At 45.1% G+C, this 16,600-nt stretch overlaps 1 protein-coding gene across 1 annotated transcript in view; it reads right to left on the bottom strand.

Moving 5' to 3' along the window:
• Window positions 1-6,172: 6,172 nt before the first annotated feature.
• LOC115154104 (protein FAM57B) overlaps window positions 6,173-16,600 on the bottom strand; it is a 38,780-nt gene continuing 28,352 nt past the window's right edge. Inside the window, exons 3-5 of the mRNA XM_029699986.1 lie at window positions 12,649-12,868; window positions 10,629-10,724; window positions 6,173-8,356 (exon numbers count right to left, since the gene is read on the bottom strand). Coding sequence (XP_029555846.1) covers window positions 8,012-8,356; window positions 10,629-10,724; window positions 12,649-12,868 — 661 coding nt within the window. The 3' untranslated portion in view covers window positions 6,173-8,011. The remainder of the gene's footprint in view (window positions 8,357-10,628; window positions 10,725-12,648; window positions 12,869-16,600) is intronic.

The following is a 16,600-nucleotide window of genomic DNA, read 5'->3' as shown; positions in this document are numbered from 1 at the left end:
CAAGCCCATCATTTAGCAGTAGCAGCATTCAGCTTCCCCAGCCTCCTGCCTGCTCTGCCCTGCTCTCGCTCCAGCGGTTACAGAACAAGCCGTCTGCTAACTGTCTGCCAGCCGGCCCGCAGTGCACTCATCACTTTCACACACGACCGCCCCGGGAAGCAGGGTCCAACATTAACTTTTTTCCCTACTGGACCGAACAAAATTTCTACTGGCCCAGACATGGGGTAGTTTATAAATGCATTAGGGTCATGGAGGGCCTAGGTTGACCTGCTTTCACTCTATTCAGCTAGTAATAGGCTACATTTGGTTATTAGGGTATATATTAAAAATCTGTGTAATATAATTTAGCAATGTAAGACATTCTATTCTTTAAAATGGCATTGTATTAATTGCATTCCCTTTTGTTTCTAAAGTAGGAGATGTACTGCTTTTTAAAAGAGATATCTTGCTACAGTAGGCTAGCCAAGATGAACACTAGGTGTCTTTTAGCATTCTTTCTGCAGACTAACAGTAGCTACTAGCCAGTCTATTGCTAGATTTTTTTCACTATTAAAATGTTTACTTTTGTGATTCACTTTCCCTAAAATAAAAAAGCTCAGTGAGTGGACTGATGAGTGCTTCTTTTTACTCTGGACAGCTTGTGTGTGCAGTGTGAAGGCGTCAACTCATTTATTACTTGAGTACTCGAGAAGTTGTAATTCGCGAGGATCGTGGTTGAATGAATAGCCAATCATATTGCTCAGATACAAATAGCATGACTCTTCCGTGTGCAGTCTTCAATGGTTTTCTATGGCAGACTGCGATACAGCAGGTAAATGTTCAACTGGAACTCCAAAATGCACTGAGAAGTTACTGACCCGGTCGGGCCAGTGACTGACGAGATCCACTGGCCCGACAAATTTTTGTTTTTTTTACTGGCCCCGGGCCAGCGGGCCAGGTTGGTTCTGGACTGGAGTGTTTTCTGCAGAAAACAGCTGAGTCCCCACAATGCAGGGGTCTACAGAGAACAAGAGAAGCAGTCCCCACAATGCAGCAGTCTCCTACACAGGAGAGCAGAACCCACACAATGCAGTAGTGTCCTACAGAGAGCAAAGTCCCCACAATGCAAACTTGAACTTGCAAACAGAACTTCAGGGGACAGGGTCATGTTAATGTCGAACCCTGCCCGGAAGCACAGTGGCCCGGTTTGGCTCTGGACTGGAGTGTTTTTCTGCAGAAAACGACTTTGTCCCCACAATGCAGTAGTCTCCTACAGAGAGCAAAGTTCCCACAATGCAAGCTTGAACTTGCAAACAGAGCTTCAGGGGACCAGGCCACATTGACATAACTGACGCAAAGGAGCAGAACAAGGGTCTGTACATAGATCACCTTTGTTGGATGTGCCACAAATAATGCATCCTGACCAGGGACCACTACTTATTAAAATAGCCTCCAAGACCTGATCATGTTAATTAAAATCATGATGATTAACTCAAGCTAAAAGGTAGTCGGCGCATGTAGGTTTGAAGCAAAGTTGTTTTTGTTCTCTCTCTCACACACACACACACACACACACACACACACACACACACACACACACACACACACACACACACACACACACACACACACACACACACACACACACACACACACACACACTTCCCTCCTTTCTCAAATGTATTCAATTGCCTAGGACAGCCTTTTTATGTCTGCTCAGCATTAAAACAAGAATCATGTTTTGAGTTTGAGCAGAAATACAGTGTGTGTACACATGATATAAATGTACCTCTCAAGTGCAGTTTGATGGCTTCAGACTTTAAGTGCTAACAGAATCTACAGAAGCTTCTAATCAAGGTTGTCATCAAAAAATTGCGTTCATATGGTAATGTTTTCTCTAAAAACACATTTTGTTATTATTATCCTGTATTTACAGCCCTATGATTGGTGCTCCATGCTAGCAGCGCTGACGCCAAAACAAACGTCACTTCCTCGTTGCCATTATAAACACATGCCATGGATGGGCACTCTGGTTAAAATCACCAGCACTTCAATTTAGCTGTACATTTGTAATAATTATCTACACGTTAACATTATTTCATTCATTTATACAGAATTATTACCTTCAGATTGGAAGGCTAAGGAGGAATATTTTTTAAGAGAATAACATAAAACTCAAGGCTGTATGGGTTTTGTGACCAATATGAGGTGGATCACATATAACAATTGTGCATTGTATAAGTATGACTGGGGTCATTTCCCACCTAGCTGACCTTTCTTAAGGAGCCAACCAAGTAAGGGACAACTCTAAATTCATCCCCACAACAGGAAATCATGAGGGAAAGTAGAATGTATGAAATGAGTGTGTCACCACCACCAAGACTTTCTTCTTCTTCTATTCGACAATCTTTGTGAAAATAAATCATTTTGGAGCAGGGCCGCATGCAGCTGTGTAGTCATCCTGCTCCAGCATCATGCTAGGAACCTTACTGTTTTTCTATCTAAACATCAGGTTAATCTATTCTACATGGGGTTTTACATTGTCCTCGCCGTTTTCAACCTAGCCCGTTTTATTGCTCAAACTCAATGGTTCCCAACTCCAGTCCTCAACAGTCCCCAACAGCACACACTTTTGTTGTAGCCCTGTACAAACATATCTGATTCAGCTCATTGAGGGCCTGATGATTAGTTGACAAGTTGAATCAGGTGTGCTTCTCTGGGACTACAATAAAAATGTGAACTGTTGGGGGTACTGGAGGACCTGAGTCGGGAACCAGTGCTCTTACTGACACCTTGTGAGCGGTCCCTGGTGGGCAACATTTGACGTTAAAGAGGAACTGACAACGTTTTGGCACCATTGAATCTCATTAAAATATGGCGCATTTCTTTACATTTTGTGACAAGTGAGCACATAGAAATGGTCATTTCACGTTTTTATACATTCATAGAATGTTTGGGAATGACGTCGAGTCAGGTATTTGTGAAAATTCTATAGTAATATTAGTGGGAAAGTGGCTGTGTGTCTGGGCAATTAATAGACACAGCATACCGCATTAAATAAAAACTAATAAGAACTTGTCAGTATTGTCCCGGATCAGAATCTTCACAGACCGGTACGCCGTACCTAATCAGAGCTACAGTCGGCCTATATGCAAATAAGCCATTGCCATATGGGGATAATGCCATTCACTTTGAACTGTGTTTACAGGCAGTTACAACAGCACGACATTAGGTCATAGAAAGCGCTCAGCAAAACCCACAAAATACACCTGAATGGTTTTCTTTAAAAGGGGCAGTTCAGTCAAAAATGTGATTTCCATTTTTTTTAAATGATATTCCAACACTATAAAGGTTGAAATAACACTCTGAAATTGTGAAAATTATGATAATACCCTTTTAATAAGAGCTTAGTGGAAGACAAAAAAAAAACTCTTGGAATTTCAACCTGCTCAGGAGGGATGGAGTTTTTGGCCAACAGCATGACATCACAATCTGATCAGATTATTCTGACCAATTACCATTCAACTTTTATTTGCATATGTTTCCTCCTACTTTGAAGGGGTAAGCGGGGTAGGCTCAGGACCAGGAGTGGGCAAACTATTTGGCTTGAGGACCACATCAGGATTTCGAAATTCAACGTAGGGCCGCACATTTTTTGTCTGTCAAAATCTATTTGCGGGCCAGAAAAAGTGCAGTTATTTGAAAATATATAGGTCCATTATAATTTCTACATATCTTCTATCTAGTTTTAGACATTCAACACAGTGGCCTGGAGTGTTTTTTTAACCCATAATAATCCGCCCCCCCAAAAAATAAACTCCCGCCGGTCGGATTGAATGGGCTTGCTAGCGGGCCGTAGTTTGCCTACCCCTGCTCTAGACTAGAGTCTAGACGATCCTATCCACCAATTAGGGCTGTGTATATAAATATATTTACATTTGTATCAACAAACAATCAGACTGAGCATTTCAATGTCAAAACGAGGCTCAGGTAAAAAAAAAAAGAAGTTGTTTCATGAAATAAAACAGTGATTTATTAAACATATCATTGATTTAAAATGAAAAATAATGCATGGGGGCTTTAAATATGTAAATACCAGAAGAGTTAAATCTAGTGAAGGATAAACTCAGTCAAACTTTTTCAGCGTGTAGTTACACTGATACGATGGGGAATAGCCTGCTTGCTCTCCCTGCTGTAGCCTGCCGTCTGTCCCATAACCCACGTTTTTGACAATTTAACGGGATTTACCAGCCTGCACATTTGATCGATACCAAATACATTTGATTGACAACTAAGATATATGGTAACTGTGGATAACAGTCATTCAGGTTCAGAAGTGAGTGCGATTTGTTGTTAGCTAGCGAACCAAATGACAACTGCAACTTAGCAGTCTGTCAGGGCCTCCCGTGGCGCAGCGGTCTAAGGCACTGCAGTGCTTGACGCGTCACTACATTTCCGGGTTGTGTTGTAGCTGGCCGCAACAGGGAGACCCATGAGGCGTCGCACAATTGGCCCAGCGTCGTTCAGGTTAGGGAAGGGTTTGGCCGGCCGGGTGTCCTTGTCCCGTTGCGCTTTAGCGACTCCTGCACGCTGACACTGTCGGCAGTTGTACGGTGTTTCCTCCGACACATTGGTGCGGCTGGCTTCCAGGTTGAGCGAGCAGTGTGTCAAGAAGCAGTGTGGCTTGGCAGGGTCGTGTTTCAGAGGATGCATGGCTCTCGACCTTTGCCTCTCCTGAGTCTGTAGGGAGTTGCAGCGATGGGATAAGACTAACTACCAATTGGGGAGAAAAAATACATAAAATATTATAAAGTCTGTCACTTACCCACTCATCCAAGCGTTGACATTAAATCCTCCCAGCAGCTAGCTAGGTACAAGGTAATGTGTTTTTAGCTTGCCCAAAAATACAAAAATAAATCAAATAGACTTATGATCATTGCCCTTGATAGTTTTGTCGAAAATATTGAATGAGTGAAACTTAAACAGTTCATCACTCAAATGGCTGCAAGCAGCAAACAATGTAAATCACAGCTCATACAACCTGATAGCAATATTTTTTAGACTACTAAGAACGTATTGGTAAAATATATTAATCATGCATTGACTGCATCCATCTATTCTGCCACCAATACCAGACTATACATCATGGAATTTTGAGTAAAATCTAACTTATATACAGTACCAGTCAAAAGTTTGGACACACCTACTCATTGAAGGGTTTTTCTTTATTTTTACTATTTTCTACTGTGTAGAATAATAGTGAAAACATCAAAACTATGAAATAACACATGGAATAATGAATTAACCAAAAAAAAGTGTTAAACAAATCAAAATATATTTTATATTTGAGATTCTTCAAAGTAGCCCTCCTTTGCCTTGATGACAGCTTTGCACACTCTTGGCATTCTCTCATCCAGCTTCATGAGAATGCTTTTCTAACAGTCTTGAAGGAGTTCCCACATATGCTGAGCACTTGTTGGCTGCTTTTCCTTCACTCTGTGGTCCAACTCATCCAAAACCATCTCAATTGGGTTGAGGTCGGGTGATTGTGGATCAGGTCATCTGATGCAACACTCCATCACTCTCCTTCTTGGTCAAATAGCCCTTCCACAGCCTGGAGTTGTGTTTTGGGTCATTGTCCTGTTGAAAAACAAATGAAAAGTCCCACTAAGCGCAAACCATATGGGATGGCGTATCGCTACAGAATGCTGTGGTAGCCATGCTGGTTAAGTGTGCCTTGAATTCTAAATAAATCACAGACTGTCACCAGCAAAGCACCCCCACACTATCACACCTCCTCCTCCATGCTTCACGGTGGGAACCACACATGGAGATCATCCATTCACCTACTCTGCGTCTCACAAAGACACAGTGGTTGGAAGGCCTGACACGACCACGAAGGCCTGAATCACAGTCTCCTCTGAACAGTGGATGTTGAGATGTCTGTTACTTGAACTCTGTGAATCATTTATTTTGGTTACTACATGATTCCACATGTGTTATTTCATAGTTTTGATGTCTTCACTATTATTCTACAATGTAGAAAATAGTAAAAATAAAGAAAAACCCTGGAATGAGTAGGTGTGTCCAAACTTTTGACTGGTACATATATATATATATATATACATATAAAATATATATTAAAATAACCTCTTATAAAGTTGGTTTTGAGGGATAAACTGGGAATTTGATATTTTGGAGTGATATTGTGATTGTCTGTTTCATATCGGCAAAGTAGTTAAAACGGTGTCAGTTCCACTTTAAATGGGACGCCCAGTGGTATACAAGCCCCTCCCATGTGGCCCCCAGACCCCTTTGCCAGAGGGCAGCATTGACCTAACAGAAGTACCCCTGACACCTTTTGCCAGAGGGCAAAATGTATCTAACAGAAGAACCTAATCACCCACACCCGGCAAACTTGACCCCGAGTGACCATAAAGTCTTGTGTCTCCACCCATTAAAAGCAGCTTCAGTTGTCGCTGTAGCAACCGAGCCGAACCCGGTACTAAACAACCTACCCCATTCCTTCTAATGCCGCTGCAGCGCTCCCAGAGAAGTCCAAAGATGCTGGATAAATGAAGATAGTTCACTCAGGCCGTTTACCATATCATTTTTTTCCCAGTTCAGGTGTACTTAAGGGGGTGGCTCTCCCATAGACACCAATGTAATAGCAGCTGGGTCTGGTCTACCTCGTTCGTGTACTTCCATTGAAACAGAAAAAAATGAGGGAGTGGGATATCTCGCTTCCTCTTCCGTCTCTGAGTAGTCCTGCGTGTGTAAACATACGGACTAATCTTTTGCTAAGCCTCCCCCTTTAGGCAGGGAGGACACAGCGCATAATATAGAGGCCCCTCCCCCTCTCTGGGGAGGGGTGGAGCTTGTGATGCCCCACCCCCTGTGTGACACTGAGGGGTGGGGCTTATAGACTTACTGTAAACAGACGCAGCAGGGCAGCACACAGAACTCTGTTGGGCCATAAACAACAAAGGAGGAAGACGGGAGCGCTGCAGGCGCACCGATTGGCCAGCGGCAGCAGCCATAGAGACAGGCAAATGAGGAGAAAGGACAATGGGAGGTGTCAAAGTGGATAAAGGAGAGTGGGGTTCCACAATCCAATCACATTAAATGGGTTTTTTGTGTAGCTATGCTGGTGCAAAGAGCTTGGAGAAAACATTTCTACTTCATTGTCTCCTCCAAATGTGGATGAGGTGACACCCGTACCTAGCTTAGTTTGTAAATATCCATCCCACCCCTCCAACCCACCCCTTGTCCCTCCACCCAGCCTTGTCACTATTTCTATCTGCATGCCTAGCCCCCTACCCCGCTTCTCCTCCTTTCCCGCCGGTCTTTTAAAGATCAGGACTGGGTGGGTGGACAAACACGTCATAAAATGGGGATCTTCAAAACTTGACACATAAAAATCATTGACACCAAATAGAACAAATCAAGAAATTCTACAGACACATTCATCTACACTGTAACAGACCCTCCAATCAGCAGATCTAGTAATAGAGGGGCAGGGGGCGAGGCTTGGGGAGTGTCTCAACACTGCACAGGTCACATAATATGGGGGAAGAAGCAAGACCCCCCCAATCCCCCCAACGAAAAAAGCCAGGAGTTCCATTCTCAGTCTTCTTCATATCCTTTCGGGAAACTCCACTGTAGCACTCCAAATATAACCATGTCCAGTCCCTATAATCCAGAAAGAGGGGGGGGGGGGGGGGTAGGAACCCCAAAAAGATCTAAGGAGGGGGATCAAAAATCATCATCAGTATCGCTTGGACTGGGCATGGGTGGAAGAGCAGTAGCTAGTGTAATCATAGTAGTAACGATAGTAGTAGTAGAAGTAGTGATAATAGTAGTAGTAGTAGTTTTGGGGAGACTGTGGTGAGTAGCCATAGTGCCTTTGCAGTAGTAGTAGTAAGTAGTAGTCAATGGTGGTTCGTTTTTGTGTGACTCGAGCGCAGATAGAGTAGAGAGAACCAAGAAAGATCCGAGAGAGCACAATGGTGACGGAGTGAGCTCTCCAGCTCTAATGGTCTCCCTTGGGTTGGTTGTCCGTGAGGGAGGGGCTAGGTGGGGGCAGGGGGGAGGAGTCCTGGCTGCCGGCAGCAGCGGTGGCGCGACGCTGGCGCTGGTAGAGCCGCCAGCCCTTGCGGCAAAGCAGCACGAACCAGTAGACCTGCGGCGCCAGGATGCATAAGTTGCCCAGGTTGACCGACAGCGTCAGATGGAACGGCACGCCGTAGATGGGGATGCCGTAGTGGCGGCCGTAGACCCAGTACATGTAGGGAAAGAGGGCGATTCGACACAGGAAGAAGCTGAGCAGCACCATGCCCCCATTGGCCTTGTGGACCCAGCAGTCCTGCAGACCCAGCTATGACAAACAAGAGGAGAGGAGGGAAGGATGTGTTGGGAAAATATTCAAAAAAGACAAAGAGAGAGAAAAGAGGTCATTATATGGTCAAACAGTGTTGAAATTCTAAGTGAGCAGAACATAAACTGGGCTGGAATACCTGGGCCTGTTCAAATACTTTGAAAATGCATTCTTCCTTCCTTCCTCCTTTCCATGATGAAATGAGTGATCTGACAGGGCTGAACTCTGTGATGTGGTACCCATGCATAATGATAGATCAGTTGATACACCATTACAGGAAGGGAAGGAGGCATTCTAACAGGGCCCATAAGTGACAATGGATCTGCAGTACCCAACCAGTCCACCAGAGGGAGCTGTGAGTAAAGACAGAGTGGCCCCAAAGATTTATATAACTAAACCAAGATAGCCCACAGCCTGTCGTTTACAATGGGAACAAATGAGCCATAGTGGGCAGAACAAGCAAGGAGGGGGGCAGAGCCAATCACAAGCTAGCGAGATCCTATTGGTGCGTTCTAGAATCATCTGCATACTTCCGTTAGAGAACATCTACTCTGTGAAGTGCGCCTGTGCAATAACTCAATTTGCCTTTGCACTCCTTCTAAACAATGCACATTTTTCAAACTTTTGCAAAGGTTTAAGTTTACAAACCTAAAGTCCACTCTGTTTATAACAGATTCTAGTTTTGGGAACAGAAAACTGTATTGAGATCAAATGTTTCATTGATGAGAAAATGTGCAGAATTTCGTCCAAAATCCATCTCCTTCCATCTTCTCCCACTGCCGGCCACTGGGCTTCCTCTTCTTACTACCATATGGTGGGAACGCCAACCGGATGCTTCACATTTAAACATCCAGTGAAATATCTGTCTCATTGTTCTATCTGTGGCGGGCGGCCCTACTGACTGAAGAGACAGATGTCAGCAGAAAGTGAGCTGAAGGCCAAGAGGACTGCCTGCTCACTGCTCTGATTTTTTGTGACACACATACACATCCTACCAAAAGTGTGCATTTAGTGAGTGGCTGTACAAATACAAGTACATTCACTACATGACCAAAAGTATATGGACACCTGCTCGTCGAACATCTCATTCCAAAATTATGGGCATTAATATGGAGTTGGTCCCCCCCCCTTTGCTGCTATAACAGTCTCCACTCTTCTGGGAAGGCTTTCCACTAAATGTTGGAACATTGCTGCGGGGACTTGCTTCCGTTCAGCACAAGAGCATTAGTGAGGTTGGGCATTGATGTTGGGCGATTAGGCCTGGCTCGCAGTCGGTGCTCCAATTCATCCCAAAGATGTTTGATGAGGTTGAGGTCAGGGATCTGTGCAGGCAAGTCAAGTTCTTCCACACCGATCACGACAAACCTATTTCTTTATGGATCTCGCTTTGTGCATGGGGGCATTGTCCTGCTGAAACAGGAAATGTTACCACAATGTTGAAAGCACAGAATCGTCTAGAATGTAATTGTATGCTCTAGCATTAAGATTTCCCTTCACTGGAACTAAGGGGCCTAGCCCGAACCACGAAAAACAGCCCCAGACCAGACTCCTCCACCAAACTTTACAGTTAGCACTATGCATTCGGGCAGGTAGCGTTCTCCTAGCATCCGCCAAACCCAGATTCGTCCGTCGGACTACTAGATGGTGAAGAGTAATTCATCACTCCAGAGAACTCGTTTCTACTGCTCCAGAGTCCAATGGCGGCGAGCTTTACACCACTCCAGCCGGCGCTTGGCATTGCGCATGGTGATCTTAGGCTTGTGTGTGGCTGCTCGGCCATAGAAACCCATTTCATGAAGCTCCCTACAACAGTTCTTGTGCTGACGTTGCTTCCAGAGGCAGTTTGGAACTCAGTAGTAAGTGTTGCAACCGTGAACAGATGATTTTTACACACTTCAGCACTCGGTAGTCCTGTTCTGTGTGCTTGTGTGGCCTACCACTTTGTGGCTGAGCTGTTGTTGCTCTTAGACATTTCCACTTCACAATAACAGCACTTACAGTTGACCGGTGCAGCTCTAGCAAAGCAGAAATTTAACAACCTGACTTGTTGGAAAGGTGGCATCCTATGACGGTGACACGTTGAAAGTCACTGAGCTCTTCAGTAAGGCCATTCTACTGCCAATGTTTGTCTATGGAGATTGCATGGCTGCGTGCTTGATTTTATACACTTGTCAGCAACGGGTGTGGCTGAAATAGCCGAATCCACTAATTGGAAGGGTGTCTCATACTTTTGTGTATATAGCGTATTTATACATTGTGAGGTGTGTGTCACCTGGATGAGGATCTTCCCTAAGGAGACGAAGGGCGTGCTGAGCTCTGTGAGAAACAGGCAGCCGATGAAGTAGTCTCCCTGGTCCCTCCTGAAGAACTGAAAAGGGACAGGGAGGGAGATGACACACCATTACTACAGTCTAATACACACACACACACACACACACACACACACACACACACACACACACACACACACACACACACACACACACACACACAACCCCCCCCCCCCCCCCAGTACTTTAGAACAGAAAGGCCTTGGAGAAAGCGGGAGAGGGATGTTGCTCCTTTCACTGCTGCTTCTCTGTCTGTGCATTAGACGCTACTTGACCTATAGGGCTCCGCATTTCATCTCACAAGGAGCCCCCTCAAATCTATACAGACCTTGAAGGATGCATGCGCCCCCCCCAGAAAGGCCTTGGAGAATGGATCGTCCCTACGGCTTCACATACAAAAACAGGAGTCAGGACCCGGCTCAATAACACCAACAAGACCACAAACCAACAGAGAAGAGAAACCAGGCCCAGAAACGAGAGGAAATACCTGGACACTCCAATAAGAAACACTCGTATTTCATTGCACAAGGTTTCTGCCATGAGTCCAGTCAGTACGGGAAGAGAATGGATCACTATGAGTAAACGTAAGGAGGAGTGTATTGATGGAAGCTGCAGACAAGGATGCCAAACAGAGAGGGCTCTGTGTGTGTTTTATGTGTTAGATATGGCTGTGTGTGTTTTATGTGTGTGTGCGTGTGTGTGTTAGACATGGCTGTGTGTGCGTGTGATGTGATGATGAATAAACCAGTAGCGTGCGGGTGCAAGACACAAACTCTGCCATCTGCCCAATGGAAGAATGACCTGCAGCACACACTGCTGCTATGTAACACTACACCTACCTACACACACCTACCTACCCACTGTACCTTCCTGCTGGACCAGGCCTCTGTGTGTGTGTCTAATACATGTCAGTGTGTGTTACCTGTGTGTGTGGGAGGGGAACAAAGCAGGGAGCGAGGGAAGAGGAGGATTACAGTAGCTGGAGCCTGAATAATGGAGGGGGGGGGGTAAGGTGATCTCATATCACCATTGACAGCCACTGCAAACACAGGGGTCAGGTTTCCAATGCACCTGGCCTCCTCGCTACATGAAATGGACGTTTACACGACCTGTGTGTGTGTGTGTGTGTAGGTAGGTAGGTTCGCTGTTGATTACTGTATTATACACTCATCTGTCGTTATGCGGCTATTAGCTAGCGTTCTCGACTGAAAATGCTGTGAAGGGGAAGACTGAAGACGGCAAACTAATAGGAGGAAAATATCAGCTAGTCTCTGCCTCTTGTATCATTGTCAAAGCACTTGTCAAATAGGGTTAATGCCATCTCTCTTTCTCTCTTAGCCTCTCCCTCCCTCTATCATTCACTCATCCCTTTTCTCTCCCCTCTTTTGACCCTCCCTCTCATCAATGTCAGGAAGCAGAATGGTCAACAGGGTAACCCTGTCTTCCTCATTACCTCCCTCTCTATATATTCTCTCTCACCAGAGTGATGAACAGCACAATGGTCAGAAGGCCCATGTCACTTTATCACTCACCCTCCTCTCATCTCCCTCCCCTCCTCCTCTCCCACATCTCCCCTCCTCCTCTCCCACATCTCCCCTCCTCCTCTCCCACATCTCCCCTCCTCCTCTCGTCAGTGGCAGGCAGCAGAATGTTCAGCAGGGCATTAAAACCTCCCCGTTTTTCTGGCCTCAGAGAGAGTCTGTGTGTGTGTGTTACTGACCAGGGTGATGGGCAGAGACAGGGACAAGAGAGGCATGAGACTGAGGCCAGAGAGAGTCTGTGTGTGTGTGTTACTGACCAGGGTGATGGGCAGAGACAGGGACAAGAGAGGCATGAGACTGAGGCCAGAGAGAGTCTGTGTGTGTGTGTGTGTGTGTGTGTGTGTGTGTGTGTGTGTGTGTGTGTGTGTGTGTGTGTGTGTGTGTGTGTGTGTGTGTGTGTGTGTGTGTGTGTGTTACTGACCAGGGTGACGGGCAGCAAGATGGTGAGCAGGGCGATGTGGTGGAGCACCAGTAGGAACTCGCGGCGGACAAATGAGTTGACCGTGGTCAGCGAGTGCTCCTTGTACTCCTCGTGGCCCTTGACCCGGAAGCGGTAGTAGTGGCTTAGGTACATGGCATAGATATCGTATGTCATGTAGGGCACGCCGTACCAGATGACAAAGTAGGTGGCCAGCCAGTACCTGAGAGAGAGGGAGGGAAACAAGCGTTTCTTATTGGACACGTTCAGGTTAGTCCCTCCCCGTTTTGGCTGTTTGCTTGTGTTTGGTTCCTAGTGGATACAACCCAAGGTCATGTTCATTACTGACTTCAGATTGTCCCTCCACATTATGGCCCGTTTGGTTCTGTACGTTCCTAGTGATTAAGACCTAGTGTGGGTGTGTTCAGTGATGTGAAAAGTTCAGAGTATCGTAAAATGGATAGAATAGAATGAATAGCGCTGATTTGGCATACAATATTAATAATAACATGATACATTTCTATCTGAATGTTCTGTAACGTTGTATACTCCAAAACAGGCCCCAGGTAGCCTAGCGGATAAGAGCTTTATGGCCAGTGACCTTGAATCCCCGCCCGCAAGGTGGAAAAATCTACCATTCTGCCCTTGAGCAAGCAGGCTTGGGCGGTATACCGTATACCGGGGTATTTGGAAAAAGCCATGGGATGGTTTTTCAATACTGTCCAAACTATTTAAGTTTTTCTATAGATTTGAATATTTGTAGCTACTTTTTAAGCTAATAACTGCAGTCACCTTGTGCTATATGTTAGGAGATAAAGCAGATTGCGTTCCTCATTTCACCTGTCACATTATTTTACATTATGAAGCTTACCGTAGTTCCCCAGAACAGTTGAGCCAGTCATGTATTTTTTTGTAAAAAGCACAACGGGAGAAAGTGGGAGCTGGTGTTCTATATATGCAATTCACTACTAAATGTTTGCCATCAGATAACTAATAATGGCTTTCTGACAGAAGTCAAAGAGCTCTGGATGAGTTCTGTACAGTTGCCATTTTTTCCCTGTGCTTCCTATTAGCATTTTTGTTCTATCCTCCATTCTTCTCCCCTCTGCTTCGTGTACACATGCTGCTCTTCTTTCAAAAAAGCATGCATCACAACTTTATTCATTTGTACAATTTATCTCATTCACTTTTGCTTGTAAAATGTCCACACTCACCGAAAATGACATTCGTTAGCTAATTGCTATGCTTATATAACTTTATGAGTTGGATTTGCCTGTCTTTGCAATGGGTTTATGTTTGTTTTCGCTTGTTAGCATTTAGCTAACAGCGTCTATGCGATTTCATTACTCGTTTGTGGAATTTATTTCAGGATTCTGGTAATAGAGGCCCAATGGGATTTCTTTGCTTCTTTAGCGCCCCCTTATGTGCTATGCCGGTAATACCGTAAATCCAGGGATGAGAGAAGGTTGGTATGACGATATGAACATCTGTATACCACCAAAGCCTATAGTTAACCCCCAACAACAACTGCTCCTGGGTGCCGATGATGTGGACGTCGAATGACGCAGCCCCCCGCACCTCTCCGATTCAGAGGGGTTGGATTAAATGCGGAAGACACATTTCGGTTGAATGCATTCAGTTGTACACCTGACTAGGTATTGCCTTTCCATTTCCCAGATTCTTTCCGTGTGTATGGGGAGTGAGAAGTCTTGAGGAAGTTTCATCCTGTGTTTGAGTTGATACAGTATTTCACATTTTCCTGCAAAACTCATATGAGCGAACATGCACTCTCAGACACATGAGTGATCATGTACACAACAACAGGGCTATACAGGCAGCTAAGCTTATGGTGCAACTGTAATAAAGAAATGAAGAGCTTGGGAGTGAGCAGCACAGGAGCAGACTGCCCCTAATAAAAGCAGATTGCTACTGGTTCATATCATGACCGGCCAGAACAGCGTTGGTGACCTTTGACCCCCTCAGTAGATTCAACCTTCACCCTGTAATATAAGGTCACCAGACAGCCATGATGGCTTAACATGCCAAGAAGTGCTTAGGGTTAACTGGGTAGTAAAGCTAATGAGTTTCTCTCTTGGTCCCTGTGTGGCTCAGTTGGTAAGAGAAGTGTGAACCAAGTGGGAAAAAAGGTTGTGGGTTCAACTCCCTCAGGGATCACATACATACAGTACCAGTCAAACGTTTGTACATACCTACTACATCATTCATTCATTCTTTGTTACTATTTTCTACATTGTAGTAGTGAAGACATCAAAACTATGAAATAACACATGGAATCATGTAGTAACAAAAAAAAGTGTTAAACAAATCAAAATATATTTTATATTTCAGATTCTTCAAAATAGACACCCTTTGCCTTGATGATAGCTTTGCACACTCTTGGAATTCTCTCAACCAGCTTCATGAGGTAGTCACCTGGAATGCATTTCAATTAACTGGTGTGCTTTGTTAAAAATGTATTTGTGGAATATCTTTCCTTCTTAATGTGTTAATGCGTTTGAGCCAATCAGTTGTGCTGCGACAAGGTATGGGTGGTATAAAGAAGATGGTCTTTTACCAAATAGGTCTAAGTCCATATTATGGCAAGAACAGCTAAAATAAGCAAAGAGAAACGACAGTCCATCATTACTTTTAGACATGAAGGTCAGTCAATGTGGAACATTTCAAGAACTTTGAAAGTTTCTTCAAGTGCAGTTGCAAAAACCATCAAGCGCTATGATGAAACTGGCTCTCATAAGGACCGCCACAGGAAAGGAAGACCCAGAGTTACCTCTGCTGCAAAGGATAAGTTCATTAGAGTTACTAACCTCAGAAATTGCAGCCCAAATAAATGCTTCAGAGTTCAAGCAACAGACACATCTCAACATCAACTGTTCAGAGGAGACTGTGTGATTCAAGCCCTCATGGTCGATTAACAGCAAAGAAACCACTACTAAAGGACACCAATAAGAAGAAGCGATTTGCTTGGGCCAAGAAAAACGAGCAATGGACATTACATTTAAGTAATTTAGCAGACGCTCTTATCCAGAGCGACTTACAAATTGGTGCATTCACCTTATGATATCCAGTGGAACAACCACTTTACAATAGTGCATCTAAATCTTTTAAGGGGGGGGGGGGGTTAGAAGGATTACTTTATCCTATCCCAGGTATTCCTTAAAGAGGTGGGGTTTCAGGTATCTCCGGAAGGTGGTGATTGACTCCGCTGTCCTGGCGTCGTGAGGGAGCTTGTTCCACCATTGGGGTGCCAGAGCAGCGAACAGTTTGGACTGGGCTGAGCGGGAACCGTGCTTCCTCAGAGGTAGGGGGGCCAGCAGGCCAGAGGTGGATGAACGCAGTGCCCTTGTTTGGGTGTAGGGCCTGATCAGAGCCTGAAGGTATGGAGGTGCCGTTCCCCTCACAGCTCCGTAGGCAAGCACCATGGTCTTGTAGCGGATGCGAGCTTCAACTGGAAGCCAGTGGAGAGAGCGGAGGAGCGGGGTGACGTGAGAGAACTTGGGAAGGTTGAACACCAGACGGGCTGCAGCGTTCTGGATGAGTTGTAGGGGTTTAATGGCACAGGCAGGGAGCCCAGCCAACAGCGAGTTGCAGTAATCCAGACGGGAGATGACAAGTGCCTGGATTAACATTAGACTGGTGGAAATCTGTCCTTTGGTCTGATTTTTGTTTCCAACCACTGTGTCTTTGTAAAACGCAGAGCAGATGAACGGATGATCTCCGCATGTGTAGTTCCCACCATGAAGCATAGAGGAGGTGTGAGGAGCATGGAGGAGGTGCTTTGCTGGTGACACTGTCTGTGATTTATTTAGAATTCAAGGCACACTTAACCAGCATGGCTACCACAGTATTCTCCATACCATCTGATGTGCACTTAGTGGGACTATCATTTGTTTTTCAACGGGATAATGACCCAACACACCTCCAGACTGTGTAAGGG

This window comes from Salmo trutta, chromosome 19 (genome assembly GCF_901001165.1).
Source record: "Salmo trutta chromosome 19, fSalTru1.1, whole genome shotgun sequence".
Taxonomy (NCBI): Eukaryota; Metazoa; Chordata; class Actinopteri; order Salmoniformes; family Salmonidae; genus Salmo; species Salmo trutta.
The sequence above is the reverse complement of the archived record's forward strand: the minus strand, read 5'-3'. Positions and strand labels throughout refer to the sequence as shown.